This window comes from Syngnathoides biaculeatus, chromosome 6, assembly GCF_019802595.1.
Source record: "Syngnathoides biaculeatus isolate LvHL_M chromosome 6, ASM1980259v1, whole genome shotgun sequence".
Taxonomy (NCBI): domain Eukaryota; kingdom Metazoa; phylum Chordata; class Actinopteri; order Syngnathiformes; family Syngnathidae; genus Syngnathoides; species Syngnathoides biaculeatus.
Genome location: NC_084645.1, coordinates 20,199,419 through 20,222,306, shown reverse-complemented (window position 1 = coordinate 20,222,306; position 22,888 = coordinate 20,199,419). Strand labels below are relative to the sequence as shown.

General features: G+C 46.2%; 2 protein-coding genes across 3 annotated transcripts; both read right to left on the bottom strand.

Annotated features, from left to right (window-relative positions):
* Positions 1 to 1,283: 1,283 nt before the first annotated feature.
* On the bottom strand, positions 1,284 to 21,037 carry LOC133502347 (endoplasmin). 2 transcript variants are annotated; one of them, XM_061823033.1, is made up of 28 exons: positions 20,861 to 21,037; positions 20,387 to 20,489; positions 19,409 to 19,550; positions 19,207 to 19,323; positions 18,796 to 19,127; positions 18,595 to 18,706; positions 18,074 to 18,208; positions 17,886 to 18,002; positions 17,297 to 17,434; positions 17,050 to 17,127; positions 16,901 to 16,966; positions 15,448 to 15,717; positions 15,137 to 15,382; positions 14,214 to 14,350; positions 14,062 to 14,140; positions 13,402 to 13,557; positions 13,199 to 13,309; positions 11,614 to 11,965; positions 9,175 to 9,210; positions 7,988 to 8,040; positions 7,420 to 7,509; positions 6,905 to 7,011; positions 5,433 to 5,586; positions 5,154 to 5,255; positions 5,007 to 5,081; positions 3,828 to 3,896; positions 2,866 to 3,001; positions 1,284 to 1,827 (listed from the first exon to the last, which is right to left on the bottom strand). In XM_061823033.1, exons 1-28 carry the CDS (start codon positions 20,907 to 20,909, stop codon positions 1,694 to 1,696), a joined length of 3,696 nt encoding a protein of 1,231 aa, XP_061679017.1. In that variant the 5' UTR covers positions 20,910 to 21,037; the 3' UTR covers positions 1,284 to 1,693. The 2 variants fall into 2 exon arrangements, with proteins under 2 accessions (XP_061679017.1, XP_061679016.1); XM_061823032.1 differs by lacking the exons at positions 13,199 to 13,309; positions 13,402 to 13,557; positions 14,062 to 14,140; ... (12 more) ...; positions 20,387 to 20,489; positions 20,861 to 21,037 and adding an exon at positions 12,073 to 12,440 and having other exon boundaries at positions 11,614 to 11,977.
* Positions 21,038 to 21,350: 313 nt separating this feature from the next.
* On the bottom strand, positions 21,351 to 22,354 carry LOC133502348 (signal peptidase complex subunit 3-like). Its single transcript, XM_061823034.1, has one exon. It carries the CDS (start codon positions 22,210 to 22,212, stop codon positions 21,658 to 21,660), a length of 555 nt encoding a protein of 184 aa, XP_061679018.1. The 5' UTR covers positions 22,213 to 22,354; the 3' UTR covers positions 21,351 to 21,657.
* Positions 22,355 to 22,888: the final 534 nt, after the last annotated feature.

Here is a 22,888-nt window from a genome sequence, read left to right as displayed (position 1 = left end):
TTGCAAGAAGTACGAGTTCAACGCAAAAAAAATATGTATGAATGAACTTCTTGGTCGGATTGTAGGAAAGAACGCAGAAGACCTTCAATCTAAAAATGAAAAAGTAGCGAGTATGAAGCGAAAAGAGCAACTGGGCTCCTGTCACGTGACCATCACCACCTTTTGAGTTTTGGCAGGTTTGTCCAATTTATTATGTTTTTTAGGGAGGTGGGGGGGGGGGGGTTGGTGGGTGCAGATATTTGTCATTTTTTTCTCAGATTTTGTCCTTTGATTAAATTTTTCTCCAATTAAAAAAAAATTTTTTTTTAGGTGTCTTTGGGTTTTTTCCATATTTTTGTGGCCAAGTTTTGTGCATTTTTGTTGCTATTTTCCCTGATTTGTCATCAGACCTTTTTCTTTCTTTGCTTGATTCCTTTCAATTTTTTCTTTTATTGATGTCATATTTTCCCCCCATATTTAATCAGATTTTGTCCAAGATGTACACGATTGCCGTCAGTTCTTTTTCAGGTTGGTCATTTTTGGTTTTTTTTTGTGATTTTTTAATGTGTTTTTCTGCACAATTTTGCAATATTTTTTCATATTGTTGGCGATATTTGTTTGGTCAGGTTTTGCACCTTTTTATTGTAGTTCTTGTCAGATATTAAAAAGTAGATTATCTTGAAAATACTTTGATACACCCCCCCCCAAGCGATTTCTCTACCTTTCTCTCCAGTTGCTGCCATTAGTAACCTCGAAACGTTGTTTTTCAGCAACATCCTAAATAGAATAATCCCGCTAATTATCTTTTTTTTTTTCGAGGGTTTTCGTCGACTTTATATTCCTCAATCGCGACAATTGTCGGCTCACCGTTTTACGTGCCATATTTTGCAATTGTGTGTTGTTGACAATATTTGACAAAAAAAAAAAAAAAAAACCTCTTTACACAAATTCAATTTTTGTCCCCAAATCACAAAGTTTCCAAAGTTTTGTTTTGAGCTTCGAACGGGCTCGGAAACCACACGAAACAATGAAATACAAAAGTTTGGGTTTTTTTATTGACATGAGAAGTGAAACATACAGTCATCATCGGGGCTTAGTGGAGCGTGTTTGTGTTCAAGAAAACGGTTTTACTGCACCTGCACACGGGGACAGGAAAAAAAAAATGATTTCAAAATTTGCTTTTTCCTATTTTGAGCTGACGACGTTCGGATGACTTCAAACTTTCACTTTCTGTTCGTTGGCGGTCATGTTGACAAACATTTTTGTTGTTGGTCGAGGTAGACAGAAGCAAAATTATTTTAAAAAAAAAAAAAAAAAAGCTTCACTGACACACCCACAAAAAAAAAGTTTTACTTTTATTGCACCAAAAAACAACAAATGCATGAAAGATGGCGGCGCATGACTATCGATATTAGGGCAACTTAAGTGATGAATCGGACTTGCTATGAAATGGCACAACGCTGCCTTGGTAAGCCTTCAAAAGCCGTTTTGCAAAAGAAAAGAAGTATTCTGTAAAAATGCCAATCAGGTACATCCCGTTTTTGTTTTTTGTTTTTTCAGTACTCGAATGTACACGTCAAGGGCGACTGAATGGAAAAAGGATCTCCAAGCAACTCTGCAAAACACCAAAGTGCGGTCACGATCGTCCTGTAAGAAAAGCTGTTCCGTGGTTTTGTTTGTTTTTTTTTTCTGTTTTCCGTCCGGGCTGAGGCTCTCAGGCGCAGCGCTTCTCCATCTCGGCGCCGCTTCCGAACAACGCCAGGAGCTGCTCCTCATAATTGGCAATGTTCCTTTTCATGATGTCCATGCAGGGGCCCAGAAGTCGCTCGAAGGCTTTGACGTCCATCACTGACCAGGACGACAAAAAGGAGACGCTCAGTGCCGACCAAAGCTTTGGGATTTTTGGGGCGGCCCGCTTCCCTGCATCCCATGACAAATAGTTCTGCCCCTGCCCTGAACAAATCCATCCATTCATTTTCCTCGCCGCTTATCCTCAAAAGGGTTGCCGGAGCGCTGGCCGGCTAATGTGGGGCGAAAGGCACGCAAGGGCACCACAATATTTTGAATCTGTCGTAAGCCAGTCACAGCAGTTATAAAACCAAATTATTACTAATCAGATTTCTAGAAATTGTCGGCGGCGTCAAAACCTCCCCCACCCAACCTACACACACACACACACACACACACAGAAATATTACATCTGTATATGCCGCCGGCCACCAAAAATTGGACGTCGAGCCGCAAATGGCCCCCGGGCTCTATTTTGAAAACCTCATGTGCCGATTTTTGGTTTGAATTTGCTCCGTGACACGGACCAAATGAAATCAATGTGCCCCATTGAAATGAATGAAATTACCATTAATCTGTTCCAGCCCCCTCTCCCCAAAAAAGATGCACCATTGATTTTTTTTTTTTTTTTTTAAATAAAGCAAAATAGCACTCAGTTGCAAAATAGAAATAGAAAAACACGCCCAACGTTAGCTGTGATAGGTTCCAGTGGTCCCGCCACCCTCGTGAGGATAAGCAGCTTGGAAAATGGACGTGAACTACGTTGCGAGGGGCATCGTAGTTCACGTTATTCAAAAAAAAGGGGGAAAAAAAAAGTCCTTATTATTATTGTCACTCCCGGATGAAATTTTGTGTCAATCTCAACATGCAACAAGGAGACACGACTACACAAAATGCACGTCTTGTATTTGTTATTAAAACAAGTTCAAATTTGATCATCACATTTATGCGAAGCGCACATCTGTGCGTCGTCGGAGCTCAAACCCCGCAAAATGATTTCGTTAGCGTTCACGCTCACAACTTGATGCTCTTCTAAAGAGCGCAAAAAAAAATAAAAATAATAATAATAATGAAGTGATCCGGGTGAGGTTTTTTTACCCAAACATTTGACGCTCCCCACGGCGTAGGCGGACGCGGCTCTGGGCTTGTTCGTGACCAGCGCCAACTCCCCGAAATATTGCCCCCGGGCGCACCTGGCGATTTCCACTTCCTCGTCGTCCGGCTCCTTTTTCGTCTGGAAAACGACGACGAACACGCGGCAAACAGAAGCATTGGCAAACCTTTCGGCACCGGAGAACGACATGGGGGGGGGGGGGGGACTCTTTTTCCCGCAATCGGAATCCTTTTTAGTTGGCCAATGATGTCGAAAACGCGAGAAATTTGAAGCCGAGGACCCCCCCAATAGAATGGCAACTAGTGTCGTTAGCATCGACGCATCATCGGCCATCTCAGCGTTCTCGATAAAAAAATTGTGCTTCATTTTCATGTCTGTGTAGAATCTGCCACCTGGACTTGTTTTTTTTTTAAAAAAAAAACATTTTCAAAAAGCGACTTCGCCAACGATGCCGACGACGTGTAAGCGAGAGCTGAAAAGTCGTCTCTTTCGTCCAGAAAAGCGTCACAAGAATACGAAAAACAATTTTGCAAAAATGAGTCGAATTTTAAACAGTCTGCCACAATAAAAAGTCGGAATCTTAAAAAAAACGGTCGCCATTTCCTGAAATAAAAGTGTGATATTATGATGTGCTAAAAGGGGAAAACACTTGAAAAATGCATTTTGATCAGGGTCATATTCTGTCTTTTTTTCTGCATGCATACGTTTAAAAAAAAAAAAAAATATATATATATATATATCCCCTTATATATCCCCTTTATGTCTAGGGAAAAAATAGGACGTTATTTGTGTAACAATATACCTGTTGTTTAAAAAAAAAACAAAAACGTGATTTGATTCTTCTGATAAAGTTGTTGTTGTTTTTGACATATTCCAGTAATAATACGACGCTTGCGCACGTGTCTTTGAGGTGTAGTGATTCCCGCCCCCTCTCGGTCGACCTTACCCGGCTTCTCTTGATGGTGATGCGAACTTGCCCCGACTCCACAATGTAGAAACAATCCGCCAAGTCCCCCTGGCAACAAAACAAGGTCATGGTAATACATTTTTTTTTTTTTACCCCCTCCCTCATGTTCAATAACAATTCAATTCAATGACAATAAAAAGTCGGAATCTTAAAAAAAACGGTCGCCATTTCCTGAAATAAATTGTCATTGGTCATATTTCTCATTCATACCTCAAGTTGTGAGTGATGAAGATGTCAATTTTAACGCCAAAGTAATATGCAGTCTTTGTAGTTGACTATTCACATACGACGTGAAAGCCAATGAAACCGATTCCCACCACGTTATCATATTACCTAACCGTAGTTTTTTTTTTTAATGCTCATTCCGAAATGGGCCACAAGATGGCACCAGAGCCCCGTCTAAATAGTCAAGTGGTACTTTCCAGTAGTTGGTCCAAGGAAATCTGTTGAAGTGATCCATCCCGACCGAGAGACAAGCTTTGTATGTTGGGGAGGAGTCAAGTTTAGTCTGGGTTGTCAGTAGATAATACGTGAGTGTCTTCTGGTGCTTTTTTTTTTTTTTTTTTAAGATCATATCCTCTGTATGCAATTTCATTGTCAAGGTTTTGCTGTGTTTTATACTTTGTAGGCATCTTAATTTGAGGTTTATGTGCAGTTTAACTATGAATAGCAAGTTTCTTTCGGCTTGTCCCGTTAGGGGTCGCCCCTGCGTGACATCTCACAGTTTTTACTCCTGACGCAACCCCTCGTATGAATAAAGTAATTAAAAACATTTTATTACTCCCTAATTTCGCATCCAGGATCCGTCAGCGAGTCATTCTCATCGTGAATTAATCACTGATTCGATTACAAAAAAAAAATGTCAACTGCTAATGTAAAATGGATGGATTTTCTTTATTACAATAAACTACATTCATCTTCTTAGCCGCTCATCCGCACAAGGGTCGCGGGGAGTGCTGGAGCCTATCCAAGCTGCCGACGGCGGGGTACACCGTGAACCGGTTGCCAGCCAATCGCAGATAAAACCACAATTTTTCCTCACGTATGAATGGTTAAAAGTACATTAAAAATGGGAATGGATACATTTTAACGGAGCAATTTGAAGATATGCTAAATGAATCACAAGACATATTTGTACGCCGACGCACTGAATGTCACCTGCGCAATAATCTGCTGCGAGTCGCGGTACGTCTTCGTCGATATGACGTCCACCACCTTCATCCTCTCGGAAAGCTGCGGATGGCACAAAACAGATCCTTGAGGTGCGCCCGCGAGCGTGCCGGCGCCGCAGACGGCGTCGCTGACCTCCAGCGACGTGAGCAGCGGCAGCGTTTCGATGAAGGCCTCGTACAGCTTCCTCTTCTTGGCGTTGTTCTTCACGATGATCCTCCGGAACGTCAGACGATCCTTGGGGGGGGGGGATCAAAGAAGTTCTGAGGACGAGGGTTCAAATCCCTTTTCTCCGGGGCACTCCGCGGTCGTTTGTCTCGATGTGCCCTGCGATCGGCTGGCGACCGGTTGCGGGTTCACAAGTCCCGAGCCGAGTCGACGGACAAACGAAACGGGTGGGCGGAGCGACCTCACCAGGCACCAGAGGGCTCCGGGCGAGGTGGCGACGATGGTGGCCGCCCTGGGCGTGTTGTACATCAGCGCCAGTTCGCCGAAGCTGCCGCGGTCGTCGTAGCAACCCACCAGCTTCTCGGCACCGTCCGCCCGGACGAAAACGTTGTAGGTCCCCCTGAAGAGGAAAAAAAAGATCAGACGAGGACAAAATATTGCGGTTTATCGTTAGTGACTCCTAAACATTTTTTTTGGGGGGAGAATGTTTATTAACAGCAGGGCGGCACGGTGGATCAGCTGGTAAAGCGTCGGCCTCACAGTTCTGAGGACCGTGGTTCAAATCCCGGCCCGGCCCGGCCTGTTTGGAGTTTGCATGTTCTCCCCGTCCCTGCGTGGTTTTCCTCCGGGTGGGCACTCCGGTTTCCTCCCACATCCCAAAAACACGCAACGTTAATTGGACTCTCTAAATTGCCCCTAGGTGTGATTGTGAGTGTGGCTGTTTGTCTCAATGTGGCCTGCGATTGGCTGGTGACCAGTTCAGGGTGTACCCCGCCTCCCGCCCGTTGCCAGCACTCCACGGCGACCCTTGTGAGTATAAGCGGCTGAGAAAACGTATGGATGTCTATTAACAGTATATTTTTCACTCCTGTGTAGTACCAAGTTGGGCCACAACATGCCGGGCAGTACTGAGCTCTCGTGGAAGAGATGCAGCATAATTAAAAGCAAGAAGAAGAGTCCGAGAAGGTCCCCTACTGAACTGTTGGCAATTGCGGATGGATGCTAATTTCCGTAAGTTTGTCTACGTTGTTTCGCACATTAAGGCCGCATTTTGATATTTAATCGTGCAACATTGAATTTTCTTGAGCTTCATTTTACGGTAAACAGCACATGGGAGTGACAAAAAGCTTGAAGCAAATACACTTTGCCTCTCACAAAAAAAAAAAAAACATGTATTAATAATTTTAAATGCACGTCAGATGGGTAAAATTATGAACGAAAATGTTTATACTCCTGTTAGTATTGTTTGTTTGTGTTGCTGCTCCATGTGTGGTAAAGTAGTCGTCGTGTGAAGGTCTTGGATGAGAGTGATAGCTACGCTAATTTCCCGTCGTGTTAGCATTAAGTTAGTGGAATTTCTTTTGAAGACGTTAAACGATTTGGCTGAACATTTTTTTTTTTTTAAGCATCCTGCCTTTGCTCTTATTTGGAGTCTTTTCCTCAAAGTGATGTTTTATGATAACCTGGAAATTGGGGCCTAAAAAAGATCGTGTTTAAAGCCTGCAGGAGAGGCAAAAAAAATTTTTATTTTTGTAAAAAAAAAAGAAAAAAAAAAAAAGGTGTGGGGGGGGGGGTTATCTGGTCTCTTATCGCGGACTTTCAGCTAACGCGGGTGATTCTGGAACGCATCCCAAAGGATAAACGGGACAGGTCGCCGTCACAGTTTCCCATTTCTGGGAAATGTCCAGCCGCGCACGGAGTGCAGGCTTCGTTTTTACCTCTCAATCACGTAAAAGTTGTCGCCGTCGTCATCCTGGTCGATGACGCGTTCCCCTTGGGTGCAGAACTTCTCAAACATGGCGTCCAGCACTTGTGACATCTCTTCCTGGGAGGGGGACAGACGACTCTAATTTAGCGGTGAGGCCGAATCACTTTCAGAAGCGCACGGAGACGTTTGCCAAGCTGCGATTCCAAATTTCAATTCGGTGAACCGGTCGAATCGTCGAACGTGTTTTTGCTTGGCCCAATCAGATTCCGGCTTCTCCACTCAGTGAGCTCAACTTCAACTACTGCCATTTCAAATTGATCCTCACTGGGGGGCAGAACGCCGTGCCGTCATCTGATCGGTCGGCCCGGGCCAAACTTGTTCCCGGCCCAATTCGGCAGTCGTGTTCGGTCCAGGATTTGCCGAGTCTTTGTCACGTTACCAGATCAGTTTTGACTGTGAACCTCTCCAGATGCGGGACAGCCTCAACTGTTAGTTTGCATTTTTATAGAGTAAAAATGTACTCACGGGATCCAAATTCTTGAAAAGGAGAATGTCCCGACACGCTTGCTGCAATCGCTGTCGCTGCTCGTCCGTTTTGGGGTGGGCGACCTGTGCCTTCGCGTTAGGGACATACGTGACAATCAAAAAGAAGAACGAAAACGGCGAAAAAGGATTTACCGTCATTTCTGGCCTACAAGCCGCGACTTTTTGTGCATTTTTTTTCTAACGGCCGCAAGGGGGCACTCGTGCGGAAAAGGTAAAAATGAGAATGGTGGAATATATGTGCGGAGGAAGGGATTTTTACCGGCCCTGTTAGCGCTGCGCTAGCGTTAGCGTGTTGCTTCTGCGTTACTGGCGTGTCTCAGTGAAATTTACCGGTAAGTTTTATTTTAACCGGCCCTGTTTAGCTTTAGCTCTTTGTAAATAGCTCATGTTTCAACGTGGGCACTTGCAGCTTTCGCACGGGTGCGGCGTACGTATGTACCAAACGGTATTTCCGTTACAAATGTACTCGGTGAGGTTTATAACCAGGTGCGCTCTGTAGGCCGGGAATTACGGTATGTTATGAAGCGATGATGATGATGATGATTACCCTCGGCTCTTTATCCTCGTCATCTTCATCCGGATTGAAGGCTTCGGCGCACACTGAACACCACAAACATTAAAAGAAGAAGCAACGCGTCGGTAAAGTGCAGCGCCACACAAAAAGCTCAAAACCATTCGAGGGCCAAAATTCAAGCTTGATTGTGGACAAAAGTGTTCAAAGGGCAATTTATTTGGACTTTTTGTAATCATAAATATGGCTCAGGTCAAGTCATCGCAGGGCTTTTGTGCACCACAACAACGAGGCGCTCTAAAGTGGTCACGCAATTGCTGTCAAATCAGACTCATATTAGCGCCGTACTGATGAGCCAAGGTACTGTAAGAAACATCAGTCTCACACTGCCGCCGGTTAACTAAGGCCGGCACATCAAAAGGAGAAGCACAAGGGCCATTTGATTGACGCAAAGGTCCGGAAGTCGATTTGTAACCTGATTGTTCTGTAAGTAGAAGCGCATTTTACATGTAAATAGGCCAATCTGTTCCAAGAGCCTCCCCACCAAAAATAAACTTAGTACATAATACAAAGAATAATAAAAATGATGTTCATTGACCTTTGACATTGGGCGACAATGCGAAAGGAATCGTGGGGGACAAAGGAGGAGGTAAACATTTGACAGCCGAGAGAAAACATACATACGAGCGAACGTGCTCGCGCTCACAACTTAATTCCACTCAAGTTTCCCGGGGCTTTTAGTAAAGAAAGATGAATAAAGTCGCAAAAAACAAAGGAAAAAGTTAGACTTAGCGTGTGACAGTTTGTGAAAGCGCTAGCATGTGGTGACGCTTGAGTGTCCGAGGGAATCGAAAAGCATCATGGGTAAAGATGGACGTCTCTCCTAGCCAATGGGATGCCGGGAAGACGCTCCAATGGGAGAGCAGCTCTTATCGGGCCACTTTCAAACCAAGATGCGGGATGTTTACGTTCGGTGGAATTTGAGAGCTGCGAGTCCAGCGCCTATTTTTGCATTTCGTATCCGGAATTTTCAATTTCCTCGCTGAGGTTGCGACGGACGATGTCGGATCGAACTTGATCGATCGCTGAGGTTGCGGCTCAAAATCGGACAACACCCAAATTCCTCGGATGGAAGACTCGCGATGCGTAAATGAAATAGTCGGCCATGTTTTGCACTTGTTGTGTTGGAAACGGGGAACAAATCCCCACAGACTTGAACTCACCTGACGCTCTTCTGATGAATCTGTTTATGATCGGCGCTGGAAAAAGACAAACAAAAGACACGTTCAGGTCAATCTGGGGCGAAATGACGTCGGTAGCAACGCCGGACCTCATTTGCATTACTCAGCCAGCCGAGCGGGAGCTCAACGAGGCCGCCGCGCTTTCAAGCGTGCGATCGCATTTGAATGACAAAAACGCGCACGACGACGACGATTGACAAAGTGATTTTTCATGCGCGCTTGGAGAACCAGATAATGCATCATATTCACACCTGCTTTGAATATTCGGAGCCTGTGGCTCAGCTTTAGTCCAAAATAACGTTGGAAAAAAAACCTGCTTTTATACCGTGGGATGGCTATACAGTATATGTAGAGCTCGTGCACGTGACGTTGCCGTTTTCACGCCGCCATATTGCAGGTCAAAAAGAGCCGGAGCAGAATATTCACAATGCCCGAGGCCTGTTGTGCCGTTGCCTATCACAACAGACGAGACACATATTCAAAGAGCTCCTTCTGTGGAACACCAGCGTCGGATGGTGCCCGACCAAAATACACACACGACTGTGTAGCCATCACTTCACTTCGGGCAAGAATTATTTTTCTCAATCTCAAATTCCCAAGAAGTATTTATAACGCCAAACTGGGTCATTTGAGAACAACCCGTTAAAAAAAAAAAACACAGGGAGTCGGCTCCAACGTACACGGAAGCGTGTTGCGGCCGCACGTTAAACTTCGGCAGACTTTTTCTTCTCTAATATGCATTGTTCTCAAATTAGTCCAATGGGTATTTAAAAAAAAAGAAAATAAACCATCGGTCACAGTGAGGTTTACGTAGGTAAACGTGTGGCTGCAACACGCCTCTGTGTACGGTGGCTGAAGCCTGTCCCAGTGGTTTATTTTCATACTTTTAAATACACATTGGACTCATTTGAGAACAATGCATATTTTTAAAAAAAAAAAGAAAAGAAAAAAAAAAAAACATCTGTCACGGAGTTTACCAAAGTTTAACGTGTGGCCGCAACACGCTTCGTGGACGGTTGAGCCGACTTTCAATCATACGTAATGAATGCGGGCTCATTTATTGAAATATTGGTATTAGTATTGAAAAAATGGGAGTGGCTCCATCACTATGTGGGCTTTATTCCTGATTGAGAACAGATCCAGCAAGGAAGTCTTCGTACGCGTCCAGACTTTTCTACGCTTTCAAACTCTTCCGTGACTTCCTCACCAGATCAAGTTCGCTAAGACAAGCGCAAGCGGGTTAACGGTCCACTTTCTTATCGGCGAAAAACCTCGACCTGGGCATTAAATATGGGTCCTCTATGCCAAGTGTCTGTCATTTTTCCGCCTACTTTTGTTTATCACCTTCGAAATGTTGAACAGCATCGAACAAGTCGTGCTACGACATCGCGACGGAATTAACTTGCAACAATGCTTTGTTTGACTGTCAATATGGCCAGTCACGTGACTTCGGTGACGTAGGTGCACGAGCTCTATATACACAACGTATAGGTTTGGGCGGCGTCCCCCAGGGCTGCCCCCCGGCCCCCCCCCTTCCTCTGTACGCCAGCACGACGAGCTCCAGACGCACAAGGTGGACTTGGACTGCTTGTGCTGGGATCACCGACGACAACAACAACACAGACAGCTGTTCAGACACTAAAAAGGGAATCCCAGTGCACCGCTAGTGCCTTGCTCATTTCCCAACATCATCCCGTCCAGCCCCTTTTCTGCTGCAATGCTACTTGTGTGCAAATGGCCACACTGTCTCACGATTGTTCTGCTGCGGTTTTCACATCGGAGTCCCCAGTGTCCATTTTTTGTCATAATCATTCAAAGATTGCAAAATAAGACGGGCGACTATTTCAAACTCCAGAGCAAAACTGTTCCAAGCACAAAGGCATGCAGATTGTCGACCTTCTGCGAGGCCGTGCAGCACAACAGGACAAATGTAAAATAGCAACCAAACAATCAAACAATATCGACAAAAAATACCCCCAAAGCGAAATGTTAATATTGGCCCCACAAAATAATAATTCTTCTAATGTGTTGGAGCGCATTTAGTGGGGAACGAATGCAGCAGCAGCAGCAGCAGCCCATGAGGATTGTCCAACGAGCTAAGGATGCTATGCTACTTCCGCCACCTCGTCGCATTCGCAATGAGCTGCAAACACGAGCACAATCCCAACATCGACGCATCATTTTTGCACAAGTCAGCTGTCGCGTGCCGCATCATTGTGCAGGCAACCCCCCCCCCACCCCCATTTTTTTTTTGCTTGTTCCTTTTCTTTTTGCAACATGACCCCCCCCCCCCTCCACACTAACCCCACAGGAAGGACAAATGCAACATTTTGCTCCGTTCGGACGATTCCACTTGACGCGTTTTCGCAAAATGGATCGCACACTTGGCGCAGCGACCGTTCCGAGCATTCCGGCGCGTACCTTGAAAATCTTCGTCGTCGTCATCGTCGTCGTCGTCGTCGTCTTCTCCGTTCTCGGAGTCGATGTGCACGGCCTCGTCGAGGAAATTGACCGCCTTTCCGGTGCCGGTGCCGGTGCCGCCCCCGCCGCCTCTCGGTTGTCCGTGCGACGGCGGCGGCGGCGGCTGCTCCCCGTCGTCCTCGTCCTCATCCCGATCCCGGCGGCCGTCGCGACGCTCGTGGAGGCGGCTGAAGTACTGCAGGGCGAAATCGAGCAGGTCCCCCGGCTGGTTCCGCAGCACTTCCACGGTAAAGCGCTGCAACAGCTCCGTCAGGCCCGCGGGGATTTCGATACTCATTCCTGCCCGGCCGGCCTGCCTGCCTGCCTGCTCGGGGGGGGGGGGGGGGGGGGGGGGGGAAGGAGAACAAACGAACGTTGGGGGGGGGGGTTTAAAATAAAATGAAAAAAAAAAAATGACACCTGGATGTCAAAGATGCGCCTTTTGCAGGTGAAAACGCCTCTTGGCTCCCAGCATCATCGTCACCATCCTCTTCCTCTGATCATGATGATGATGATGATGGCCGCACAGGAAACCCACGCATGTGACCCAGGTTTCCATGGCAACCCCCCATCCAATGATTGCGTACGCGGAACGACATTACAGTCTTCCTCTTCTTCATGGAACGAAAAAGTGAAGAATTATGTGCGGTCGTTATAGTGGTCGTGTTTCCGTCCGGTCCGACATTTCGCCTCGAATAAGGAACACATTTATGAAATCATCTGTAGAATTTTGACAGGGAGCATGACTTTCAATGTGATTGGTCAATTCCAAAGTCACGTTATCAAGGCACTTTTGAAACTCATTTTTTATGCAACTGATGGGTAACCAAAAGGAGTTTTTACATTCATAAAATTTGTATGACAGAAACTCGTTTCATCAAAAGGTGTGCAGACTAAATCCATTGTAGATATTTTGCATATCAGTATAAAACCAAGTCACAAAATCTGATTTGTCCTTTTTCCTTCTTTGAAAGCCATAGAGGTCAATTTAAATTGAATATATTTTGCACATCAGTATTTAAAAAAAAATGGATTTATGCTTTTCCCGCTTTCATTGAGACAGCCACAATAGGATATTTAAAATTACACAAATCTTGCTTTCATTTGCAAGTGTTTGGTGCAAGCCTGTTTTTAAATTAAAAAAAAAAAAAAAAAAAAAACATTTCCTTTTCCCAGGTAACATTTATTCAAGAGACAATATCTTTCCATCAACACAGTTAAATATTAACAAATTTACAGGCATGAGGAATGTGTAAAAAAAAAAAAAAAAAAAAAAAAAAAAAAAAAGACCCACCCCACCCCAAGCACTCCTTAAAAAAAAAAAAAAAAAAAAAAAAAAAAACCGTTCAACGTGAACCACACGGGGGCGCCGTTCGCTGCTCCCCAGTTTGTTGTTCCAAGTGCTCTTCAACTGGCCTCTCACAGCTCGATTTTGGTGGCCATTTTTTCCTACGAGCAAAAACAAAACAATCAAGCAGAGCGCCAACGCGGGGCCCGTCGCTCAAATGCGGCGCCTCCCAACCGCTTCTGGTTTCGGGTCCACGACCTCGTCCTCGTCGTCGTCGCCAGCCTCCTCGGTATCGTCGTCTTCTTCCGTATCGTCGGCTTCCTCCGCGTCAGCCGCCTCTTCGGGTTCTTCCTCGGGATCCTCTTCCACCTCAAGTCGCAAAGGATGAGCCAATACAGTTAATAAAGGCCATTTTGCTGATGCATATTTTTTTTTTTTTTTTTTCTTTTTATGCGGCTGACCTGCTCCTCCAGCGGTATGTTCATGCTGAGCCTCAGCATGCGTTCTATCCTGTCGCCGTACGCCTTCGTGTCGGCCAGCTGGTAGCCCGAGCGCAGGGTGGCCGTCTCGAAGAGGACGGTGGCCAGGTCGGACGCGGTCAGGTCCTCCGCGTCGTCCTGCGCCCGCAGAAACGTGGTGAATATCATTCAGGTGGCAACTTTTCCCAAAATTTCAACTACCGTCATTTCCGCCCTACAAGCCATGATTTTTAACTCTGCAGCCGCAAGGGGGCACTCAAGTGGAAAAAAAAAAAAAAAAAAAAAAAAAGGTAAGAATGAGACCGGTGGAATACATGTGCCGAGGAAGTGACTCTTACCGGCCCCGTTAGCGTGTTGCTGCTGCATTACTGGCATGTCACGGAAGTTTGACTTTATTAATCCGCCCTGTCAGGGTTAGCGCGGTGCTAGCGCTAGCATTAAACTCTGTCCTCTCGTCCTTTGTAAATCTCGACTTCTGCATGTACCAAATGAACTCTGTGAGGCTCGTAACCAGGTGCGCTCTGCAGGCCGGGAATTTCGCCAACTAAAATCGAGTCAGCCGAGGACGACCGGAATTTACGACTTCAATTGCAATTTTCCTGTTCAGGGCGACCTCAAAAGTTTTGAGTCACCGGCACTTACATTGACGCGCTTGAGCATCTGCTTGATGAGGGGATGCTTGGGGTTGATTTCCAACGTTTTCTTCTGGCTGGCGTAGTAACTGCAAACAAAAGGCAGCGACGTTGGTGACGCACGCTCGTTTTTATGATTTTTTTTTTTTTTTGCAAACTCACTTTGTGGAAATGTCTTTTCCCGTCTGGTACGCCTGCGCCTTCATGATCCTCTCCATGTTCCCCGACCAGCCGTACTGGCTGGCCACCAGCGCGCAGGGTGAGTTGGTCAACCTCTGGGACAGGACCGCCTTCTCGATCTGCATGCGCACATATAAGAAAAAAAAAAAATTTAAATAAATTAAAACACCGCCGTCAGCATGCGTATGAGCCAAATTTCACCAATTTTGGGCCACTCCCTTTAATCCAACTCATTTACAGGATAAATAATTGTATTATCATTGTTGCAGACATCTGAAAAATAAGACATGCACTACATAAAAAAAAAAAAAATTACATATGCTGTATGTTTTTAAATTGCATTAATTTGTTGTAAATGAATTACAAATAATCCAAGAAATCCACCCCCACCCATCTGCACATGGATTTTCTTAGCCACTTATCCTCACAAGGGTCGCAGGGAGTGCTGGAGCCTATCCCAGCTGTCAACGGGCACCCTGAACTGGTCGCCAGCCGATCGCAGGGCACATGGAGACAAACGACCAATCACGCCGAGGGGCAATTTAGAGTCTCCGATGAATGTCGCACGTTTTTGGGATGTGGCGGGGAAACCGGAGCGGCCAGAAAAAAAACCCACGCAGGCACGGGGAGAACACGCAAACTTCACACAGGCGGGGCCGGGATCGAACCCGGGTACTCAGAACTGCGAGCCCAACGCTATACCCCATTTGTACATTATTACTATTTTTTTTCTTTTTAACTAATACAGTAGCCCCAGTGCGTCTGTCCACTCCTGTTACAGCGTGTGAAAAATTGCCAGAATTTTTCCAATGCTTTGGCGCGCGCTGCCCCTCACAGGTCAGTCTCAGTACTGCGCCGCCGTACAAAAGCGATGAGGAAAACCATTTTTTTTTTTTTCTTTTGACCTTGTCCTTGAGCGCCTTGTCCTTGAGCCAGGTGGTGAGCGGTTCGTACTCCTTCTCCTGCTCCTCGCGCTTCTCTTTGGCTTTGTCGCTCTCGTCGAACTTGACGCCCTCCTTGGCCACGTTCTGGAAGCGCTTGCCGTCGAACTCGGGCAGCGCCTGGATGCAGTACTCGTCCACGGGCTCCGTCAGGTAGATGACCTCGTAGCCCTTCTTCAGCAGCCGCTCCACGAAGGGAGACGCCTCGGCCTGGACGCAAACATTAGCAGTGGTTCCCGTGATCTCGTGTCTTTCCTTCTTCTTCTTCTTCTTACCTCCTTCCTGTTGGTGCCGGCCATGAAGTAGATCTTGTCCTGCTTTTCCTTCATGCGCTCCACGTACTGCTCCAGGCTGGCCAGCACCGTGTCGCTGTTGGACGTGTTGAAACGCAGCAGCTTGGCCAGACGGGTGCGGTTGGAGTGGTCCTCGATGACGCCCAGCTTGATGTTGGTGCCGAACTCCTTCCAGAACTTGTCGTTGTACTCCTCCTCGGCGATCTTCTTGATCATGTCCAGAGTTTTGCGCACCAGCTTCTTGCGGATCACCTGATTTTTTTCAGGAGGGGGGGGGGGGGGATAAACGAGCTTATGTCTTTCTGTGACTTTTCAAACATCCACATAAGAAAAATGGACTACAGTACAGCCTCGGTTCTCCAACGTCCACGTTTTCAAACGAAAATTGAGATTTTTTCACGTCTGTTTTCGAACGAAAATCGGTACTCAAACACGGCCGAAAAAACCCGGCGCAAGCAGCTGACCCACCCACAACGTGTTTTGTTATTGTCCCAAAAAAAAAAAAAAACACCGCACTTTTGCTATCGTGTATCACGCAGACGTGTCCCGGTAGTGACTGTTTTTCTTCTGATGGAGGACGACCGTATGGACCCCCAATCACGGCTCCAAAGAAGGCAAGTTGCTTGTTTAGTTATTCTTGTACTTTTGTCAATAAAAAAAAAATGTTTACAAGGCCAGGGGTCGAGTCGCTACAGATACAGCAATGCACTCCCAGCCTATCCTACTACTAAAGTGTACATTTTAAGCAAAAAAATATATATATTTCTTAAATTATTTTATTATATAAAGTATTTAAACTATACATGCATTTCTACTATGCAGTTTAGTATCAGGAAAAACTAAAAAAAAAATGCTTTAAAAAGCCACATTTTTTAGGCTTGCAACGCATTATTTCTTTTTTCGTTTATTGTAATGAGAAACATCGATTCGGTTTTCGAACAAATTACTTATCGAAGCGTTTTCTGGAATGGATTGTGGTCAAGAACTGAGGCTTCACTGTATTTTTAGTGTACATAACCCCTCCCCTATTTCAAGTACATGTTTATATGAGACACGATTTATAAAAATTAAATATGCACAGTTCAGATCACTAAAACGGGGCATTTTATGTCACAGACTAGTGCATTTCATAAATTGGACTGGCAGAAATTTTTTTAGTAGTTCAATTCAAACAGTGAAACTCAGCCATTAAACAATATTCCTGAATTTAAAAAAAATGTTTATAATTTGGCATTCAAAGCAAGCTTTTAAAAAAAAAAGTTTCACTTAATTCTTTGAAATAAAATGCTTTTTACCTTATTCTAATTTATTACCATGTTTTACAATGGTACGTATGATTTAAAAAAAAAAATGCCACATATATCAGAGTATTAGTGGACTAATCTCAAAACTTTTTTTTGGGGGGGGGGGGGTGAAAATAATGAGCTGAACACACCTTAAGCAGTTTGTGCTGCTGGAGAGTCTCTCGGGACACGTTCAGAGGCAGGTCATCAGAATCAACCTGATGATAATTGGAGGGGGGGGGGGGGGGGGTCAATGCAATTCATATTGCAAAATTAAAAAAAATAAATAAACTGTACTCACCACACCCTTGACAAAGTTGAGATATTTGGGCATCATGTCGTTGAAGTCGTCAGTGATGAAAACCCTCCTGACGAAAAGCTGTGACCACAATTATTATCCCGTATTAAGATGCTGATTTCAATTTTTGTATTCAAAATGAAAAAAAAAAAAAAAAAGCTATTAAAATGCTACAGCTGCATGTAGCTGGTGAGTTTTGGGGAGGCGCGATATGGGAGTTTATTACATTTGCGGGCTTCCCTCTTCTCACCTTGATGTAGTCGTTCTTCTTGGATCCGTACTCGTCGAAGAGGCCGCGGGGGGCGGCGGTGGGAACGAACAGGATGGACTTGAAGGTGACCTCGCCCTCCGCCGTGAAGTGGATGTGAGCCAGAGGGTCGTCGCTGTCCTGCGGGGAGCGCAGGGGACGGGGGTTTTTTTTTTTTTTTTTTTAAACAGTCTCCTGGCAAAGGCCGACTTCAGAGATGCGCCGCGGTGACGGTCCGAGTGCTGAAAAGTCTCCTTGTGATTAATACGCACGTGCGTGCGTGCGTATATTTTGTAAACATCCCCATCCGTGCTTCAACTTGTCACCGAGTGTTCCAAGTTCGCTATGGACGTCTCAGAAAGACGAACACTGTGACCGTACATATACGAGTGTATCTTTTTAGCAATATTGTTTTTAAGGTTTGAATATAACGTATGTCAGGTCCTTTCCATGTCGAAGAAGGGGAACTACGAGACCGGGGGATTTCCCAGTAAGCGTCTGCTACGTGATGCATCACAAGGAGACTTTTCAGCACGGGGGGGAGCGCTCAGACCGTCACACCGGGTCCCGGACTCCTCGCCGCTTTCCTCACCTTGGAGAAGGTCTTGTAGAAAGCGTTGTACTCGTCGGCCTCAACCTCCTTGGCCGGCCTCTGCCAGATGGGCTTGATGTCGTTCATCAGCTCCCAGTCCCACACGGTCTTCTCGACCTGGTTTAGAAGGGAACAAAAATTGTAATGAATAAAGGGTCCAGCTTTCGCCCAATATAGTTTTTGGTAACCTTTTTGGTTTTGGGCTTATCCTTGTCCTCTTCCTCCTCTTCTTCTTCCACCTCAGCCTCGTCCTCTGAGGTTTCTTTGTCCGGCTCCTCGGTCGGCTCGGCGTCTTCGTCGACGGGCTCCTCCACGGTCTCGGTCTGACGTGGACAACGACAACAAAGTCAATTTCAACTCTTAAGTTGAGACAAAAAAAAAAAAAAAAAAAAAAAGACCACAAGATCATGATAGGGAAACGTGCATTGATACAGGCCAAAAAATGCAACATTTCTTGTTCCTTTGACGAAATTAACACCGAGGAACTCTTCATTGTTTAAATAAATAATAATAAAATACTCATTTGAATTGAATACAAGTGTAAATGAGATCATACATTTCAAAGCATGTTTAAAAAAAAAAAAAAAAAAAAAGTTATTTTTGCCACATTTTGTTACTGCTGTCAGTCAGTGTGACAAAAGCCGCCGTCGGTGCTTTGGATGCGTCAGTTTTATGGCGTACGGCACGACGAACGCGCGGAAAGAGTCACCTTGCTGGCCCAAACGTAAATGGGGAAGTTGATGAACTGCGAGTACTTCCTGACGAGGTTCTTGATGGTCTCCAGCTCCAAGTAGTCCGACGCCTCCTCTTTCATCACCAGCCTGCAGGATGGATTTTAAAAGTGGATTTTCTGCACGGGGGCGGGGGAGAGATACGGTTATCGCGTGAGGGGTTGAGCGCCGGAACCTACGTGATGGTGGTCCCGCGGCCCAGCGTGTCCCCGCGGGGGTCCTCGATGACGGAGAAGCGGTTGGAGTCCGACTCCCAGATGTGCTGCGTGCCGTTGTTGTGCTTGGAGGTGACGACGACCTTGTCGGCCACCAGGAAGGCCGAGTAGAAGCCGACGCCGAACTGGCCGATCAGCTCCGAGGTGGACTGGTCTTCCGACTGCATCTCCGTCATCTTGTTGAGGAACTCGCTGGTGCCCGACTTGGCGATGGTGCCCAGGTTCTTCACCAGCTCCTCCTTGGTCATGCCGATGCCCGTGTCCGTGATGTGGAGCATGTTCTTCTCCTTGTCCGACTGCAGCGCGAGAAAACAAGACGCCTTTCGCTCGAGATTCACTTGGTCGGCGTCGGTGGCGCCGACGGCCGCTACGCACTTTGATTTTGATGGTCAGCTCCTCGTTGGAGGCCAGCGCGGAGTCGTCGGTGAGCGACAACAAGCGGATCTTATCCAGGGCGTCCGACGCGTTGGAGATCAGCTCCCTGAGGAAGATCTGAAACACAAAATTGCCACCTTTAGTCGCAACCCTTAACCCTGCGTAGCCCCCCCCCCCCGCAAATATGAAAACCCTCGCTCACTTCCTTGTTCTTGTACAGGGAATTGATGATCAGCTTCATCATGCGGTTGACCTCGGCCTGAAAGACGTGCTTCTCGGACTTTTCCCGCAGTTCCTTGATTTGGGCTGCGTTGAGTCCATCCAGCTGGATGGCTTCCTCCTCCCTGCAGCGGGAAAACTGAGCAGGTGAGACGTCACAATCGCGACGACGCACACGTCGATCGGCGGATTTCTCCAAAACTTCGAGACGACGCGTGGTCACGTCGACCTCGGTCAAAAGGCCCAGCCGGCCATCTTTTAAATTGTCAACAATTTGCCTTTTATTGGCAGAAAGCAGCGTGACAAACGTCATGACACAAAATTCCAGAGCAGAAATTGAATCGATTAATAAAAGGTACACAAAGTGACCAACTCATGTGTCATTCAACATGAGCATTTAAAAAAAAATAAAATCATAATCCTTCCATCACCAAGTCAAGCTACGCGGCAGCATCCTCACACTTCTGGTGCATTTCCCCCCCCTCCCAAAATCTGTTCCGAAGGGTTATGAAATATGATTCTCGAGGACAAAGGTTAATTAAGACCCTTCTGCCATCTAGTGGAGCGACATTTAACTGCTGAGATTGTCATTGTAAGTCAACTGACATAGTAAGTTTCTTTCGGCTTGTCCCTTGGGGGGGGGGGGGGCGCCACATCGTGTCATCTCAGATGAACGCACGTATATGTTTGGCACAATTTTTACGCCGGATGCCCTTCCTGACCCAGACGCAACCCTTCTCAGGGAGCGGAGGCCCCAGTGGGACATGAAGCCACAACCCCTGGTTTACCAAACCAGTGCTCTAAACACTGACATAGCTAGAGCAAAACATTCGTATACTAAATTCTGATTTTAAGAGACTTAAAGTTCAAATAGACACGGGTTGAGACACACATGGGTGGTGAGTTGACGATATTCAGTCGTGCAACATAGCAAGCATGTTCTCTTCCCAGGCACACAAACCTCTGAACGACTTCGTCGTCGGTCTTGGACCCGTCCCGGCTTTTGCCCAGATCCTCGTCCACGGTGCCGTCCACGTCCACTTCGTCGTCGGCCTTCACAGCAGCTGAAATCGATGGAGAGTCGCCCATTGAGTACAAACCCTACTTTGTGAGAACTGTTTAGGGTTCACGATGGATCACGCGCAAGAAGTACTGCATTCAAATTGTTCCAGTTACGAGGAGCCCAAAAATCACATTTGCGCTGTCAAATTCAAAGGGGGAGGCAAATTTGTAAAAATCAAGTTACATGCAGGTAAAGCCAGGTTACAAATCAGAGGACGCAAAGTGGCGACAATAAATGCGATCTATATAGCAGCGCACCAAATAAAAGAGATTTATATAAAGTATAATAAACGGCGCAACTGCAGTTGCGAGAAGATAACCCAAGTGCTAATGTAGCCTAGCATAGCGGCTAAGTTGCCTTGAGAGCACTCACCGAAGGCCAACAGCCCGATGAGCAGTCCTAAAGCCCACGCCCGCTTCATTGTGACTGGAAAGCTTAATTGGAAAAGTTCCGCTGCAGGACGGACGTAAAAAAAAAAAAAAAGCGAAACAACACACGCAAGACTCGCTCGGCACCGCGCAGGCTTGACAATGAAGCGCGTTCGGAAAGGCAGCGCACATAAATGTCACGCCAGCGACCAATGGCGGCGCACCACGCACCACCTCGGACCAATCGCGGCGCAGGCGACGCCGCGACGCCGGCCAATCGGCGTCGTCAACATAAGTCGACGGCCTCAAATCGTGGCCGGCCACCATTGGCCGAAAATCACACATTAATACACGTTTAGCTTTGATTCCCTTATTATGCAACACGTGGTTCATTGTATGCGGATCCGATATCGGATACTTAAGTCAATTTGGTGATAATAACCATAACCCATCAAATTTAAATTTAACACTAAACACCTAGCTAATAAATCGACTTCCAGGTCGCCCACGTTTCATTTTCCTGGGGCAAACTACTCAAATCATAAACAAACATCCAATGCGTACATAATGAAGGCTAGCGAATCAATTTCATATCTCCATCAGATCAAATTTCACGAGACGCCCGGAAACGTTTCAAATTGCCTCAAAAAAAAAGCAAAAGATGAAATCAAATCAAAGCATGTTCGTGTCTTATTTCCTGTTGCAAAAGTTCGTTTTAATTTTCATCAGGTCAAAAAAGTACTTCTCTCCAAATGAATGAATCCACACGAGACACGAAGGTTTTATTTCAACGCCAAAAGTCTAAAGAAGCATTTCATATTTTTGGGCGGTCTCGTAATGCTCGGGAAAGGGGAGCGTGACGCGTCCGCCGCCGGCCACGAGCGGCAGTCCTCCGGCGTTGGGGACGACGTTCCAGGACAGCGTCAGCGTGATGTTGTGGTTGCCGAGGAGACCGTCGCCATCGTCGAAGAAGAAATACTTGGACTTGGCGCCTCGGAGCTGCACGCGCTCGTCCTCGCCCCGCAGGACGATGTCGTCCCAGAGGACCACCTGGTTCAAAGCGTTCCTCTTCGTCGCGTACTCGGCTGTCAGATACAGAAAGAGCTGCTTGACGTTCCAGTCAAACATGGGCTGCAAATCAGCCGACAGGTCAAAAGTGACGGAGGCCAAGTCGCGGCGCCGTCCGGGTTCCGTCAGGTCGTCGACGCGCCTCAGCAGAACTTTGGACACGCGAACGTCCACCGGGACGCTTTCGTCTTTAAACGCCGTCGTGAGGAAACAGCCCAAAGTCACGGCCGCCATGGCGACCAAAAAGAAGTGGACAATGGCGCTAGCTCTTGACCAAATGCTTTCCATGTTTTGAGTTAAAATGGCGCAAAAAGAGGAAAAGCAACACCAGAAATAAGACAAACGAGCATCGCGCGTTACCGGAATCCTCACACCCGGAAGTGGATGACTGATTGGTTGTGGGCTCGACAAAACACGGAACTGACGTAATCGTGACGTTTAGGCCACTTTTCGACATCTCATCGATATCCTTTTCATTTTTGTATTACACATTTTGCCATTTAAAAATAGTTTTCCCTCTGTGGGTGAGCTCATTAAAAGATGATCACACTTTTGTTCACTTTGATTTGTGCTCATGCTCGGAGCGCGTCGTCATGCACGGAAGTGACGAACACATGAGAGTTGGGTGACTTTTAGACATTTTGTCGAGATCCTTTTCATTTTTGTATTATACAATTTGTCATTTGAAAAATAGTTTTTATCTATGGGCGAGCTCATTAAAAGATGATAATTTTTTTGTTCACTTTGATTTGTGCTCGTGCCCGGAGCGCGTCGTCAAGCACGGAAGTGACGAACACGTGAGAATTGGGTAACTTTTAGACATTTTATCGATATCCTTTTCATTTTTGTATGATACATTTTGTCATTTAAAATGGGCGAGCTCATTAAAAGACGATCACATTTTTGTTCACTTTTATTTGTGCTCGTGCCCGGAGCGCGTTGTCAAGCACGGAGGTGACGTACA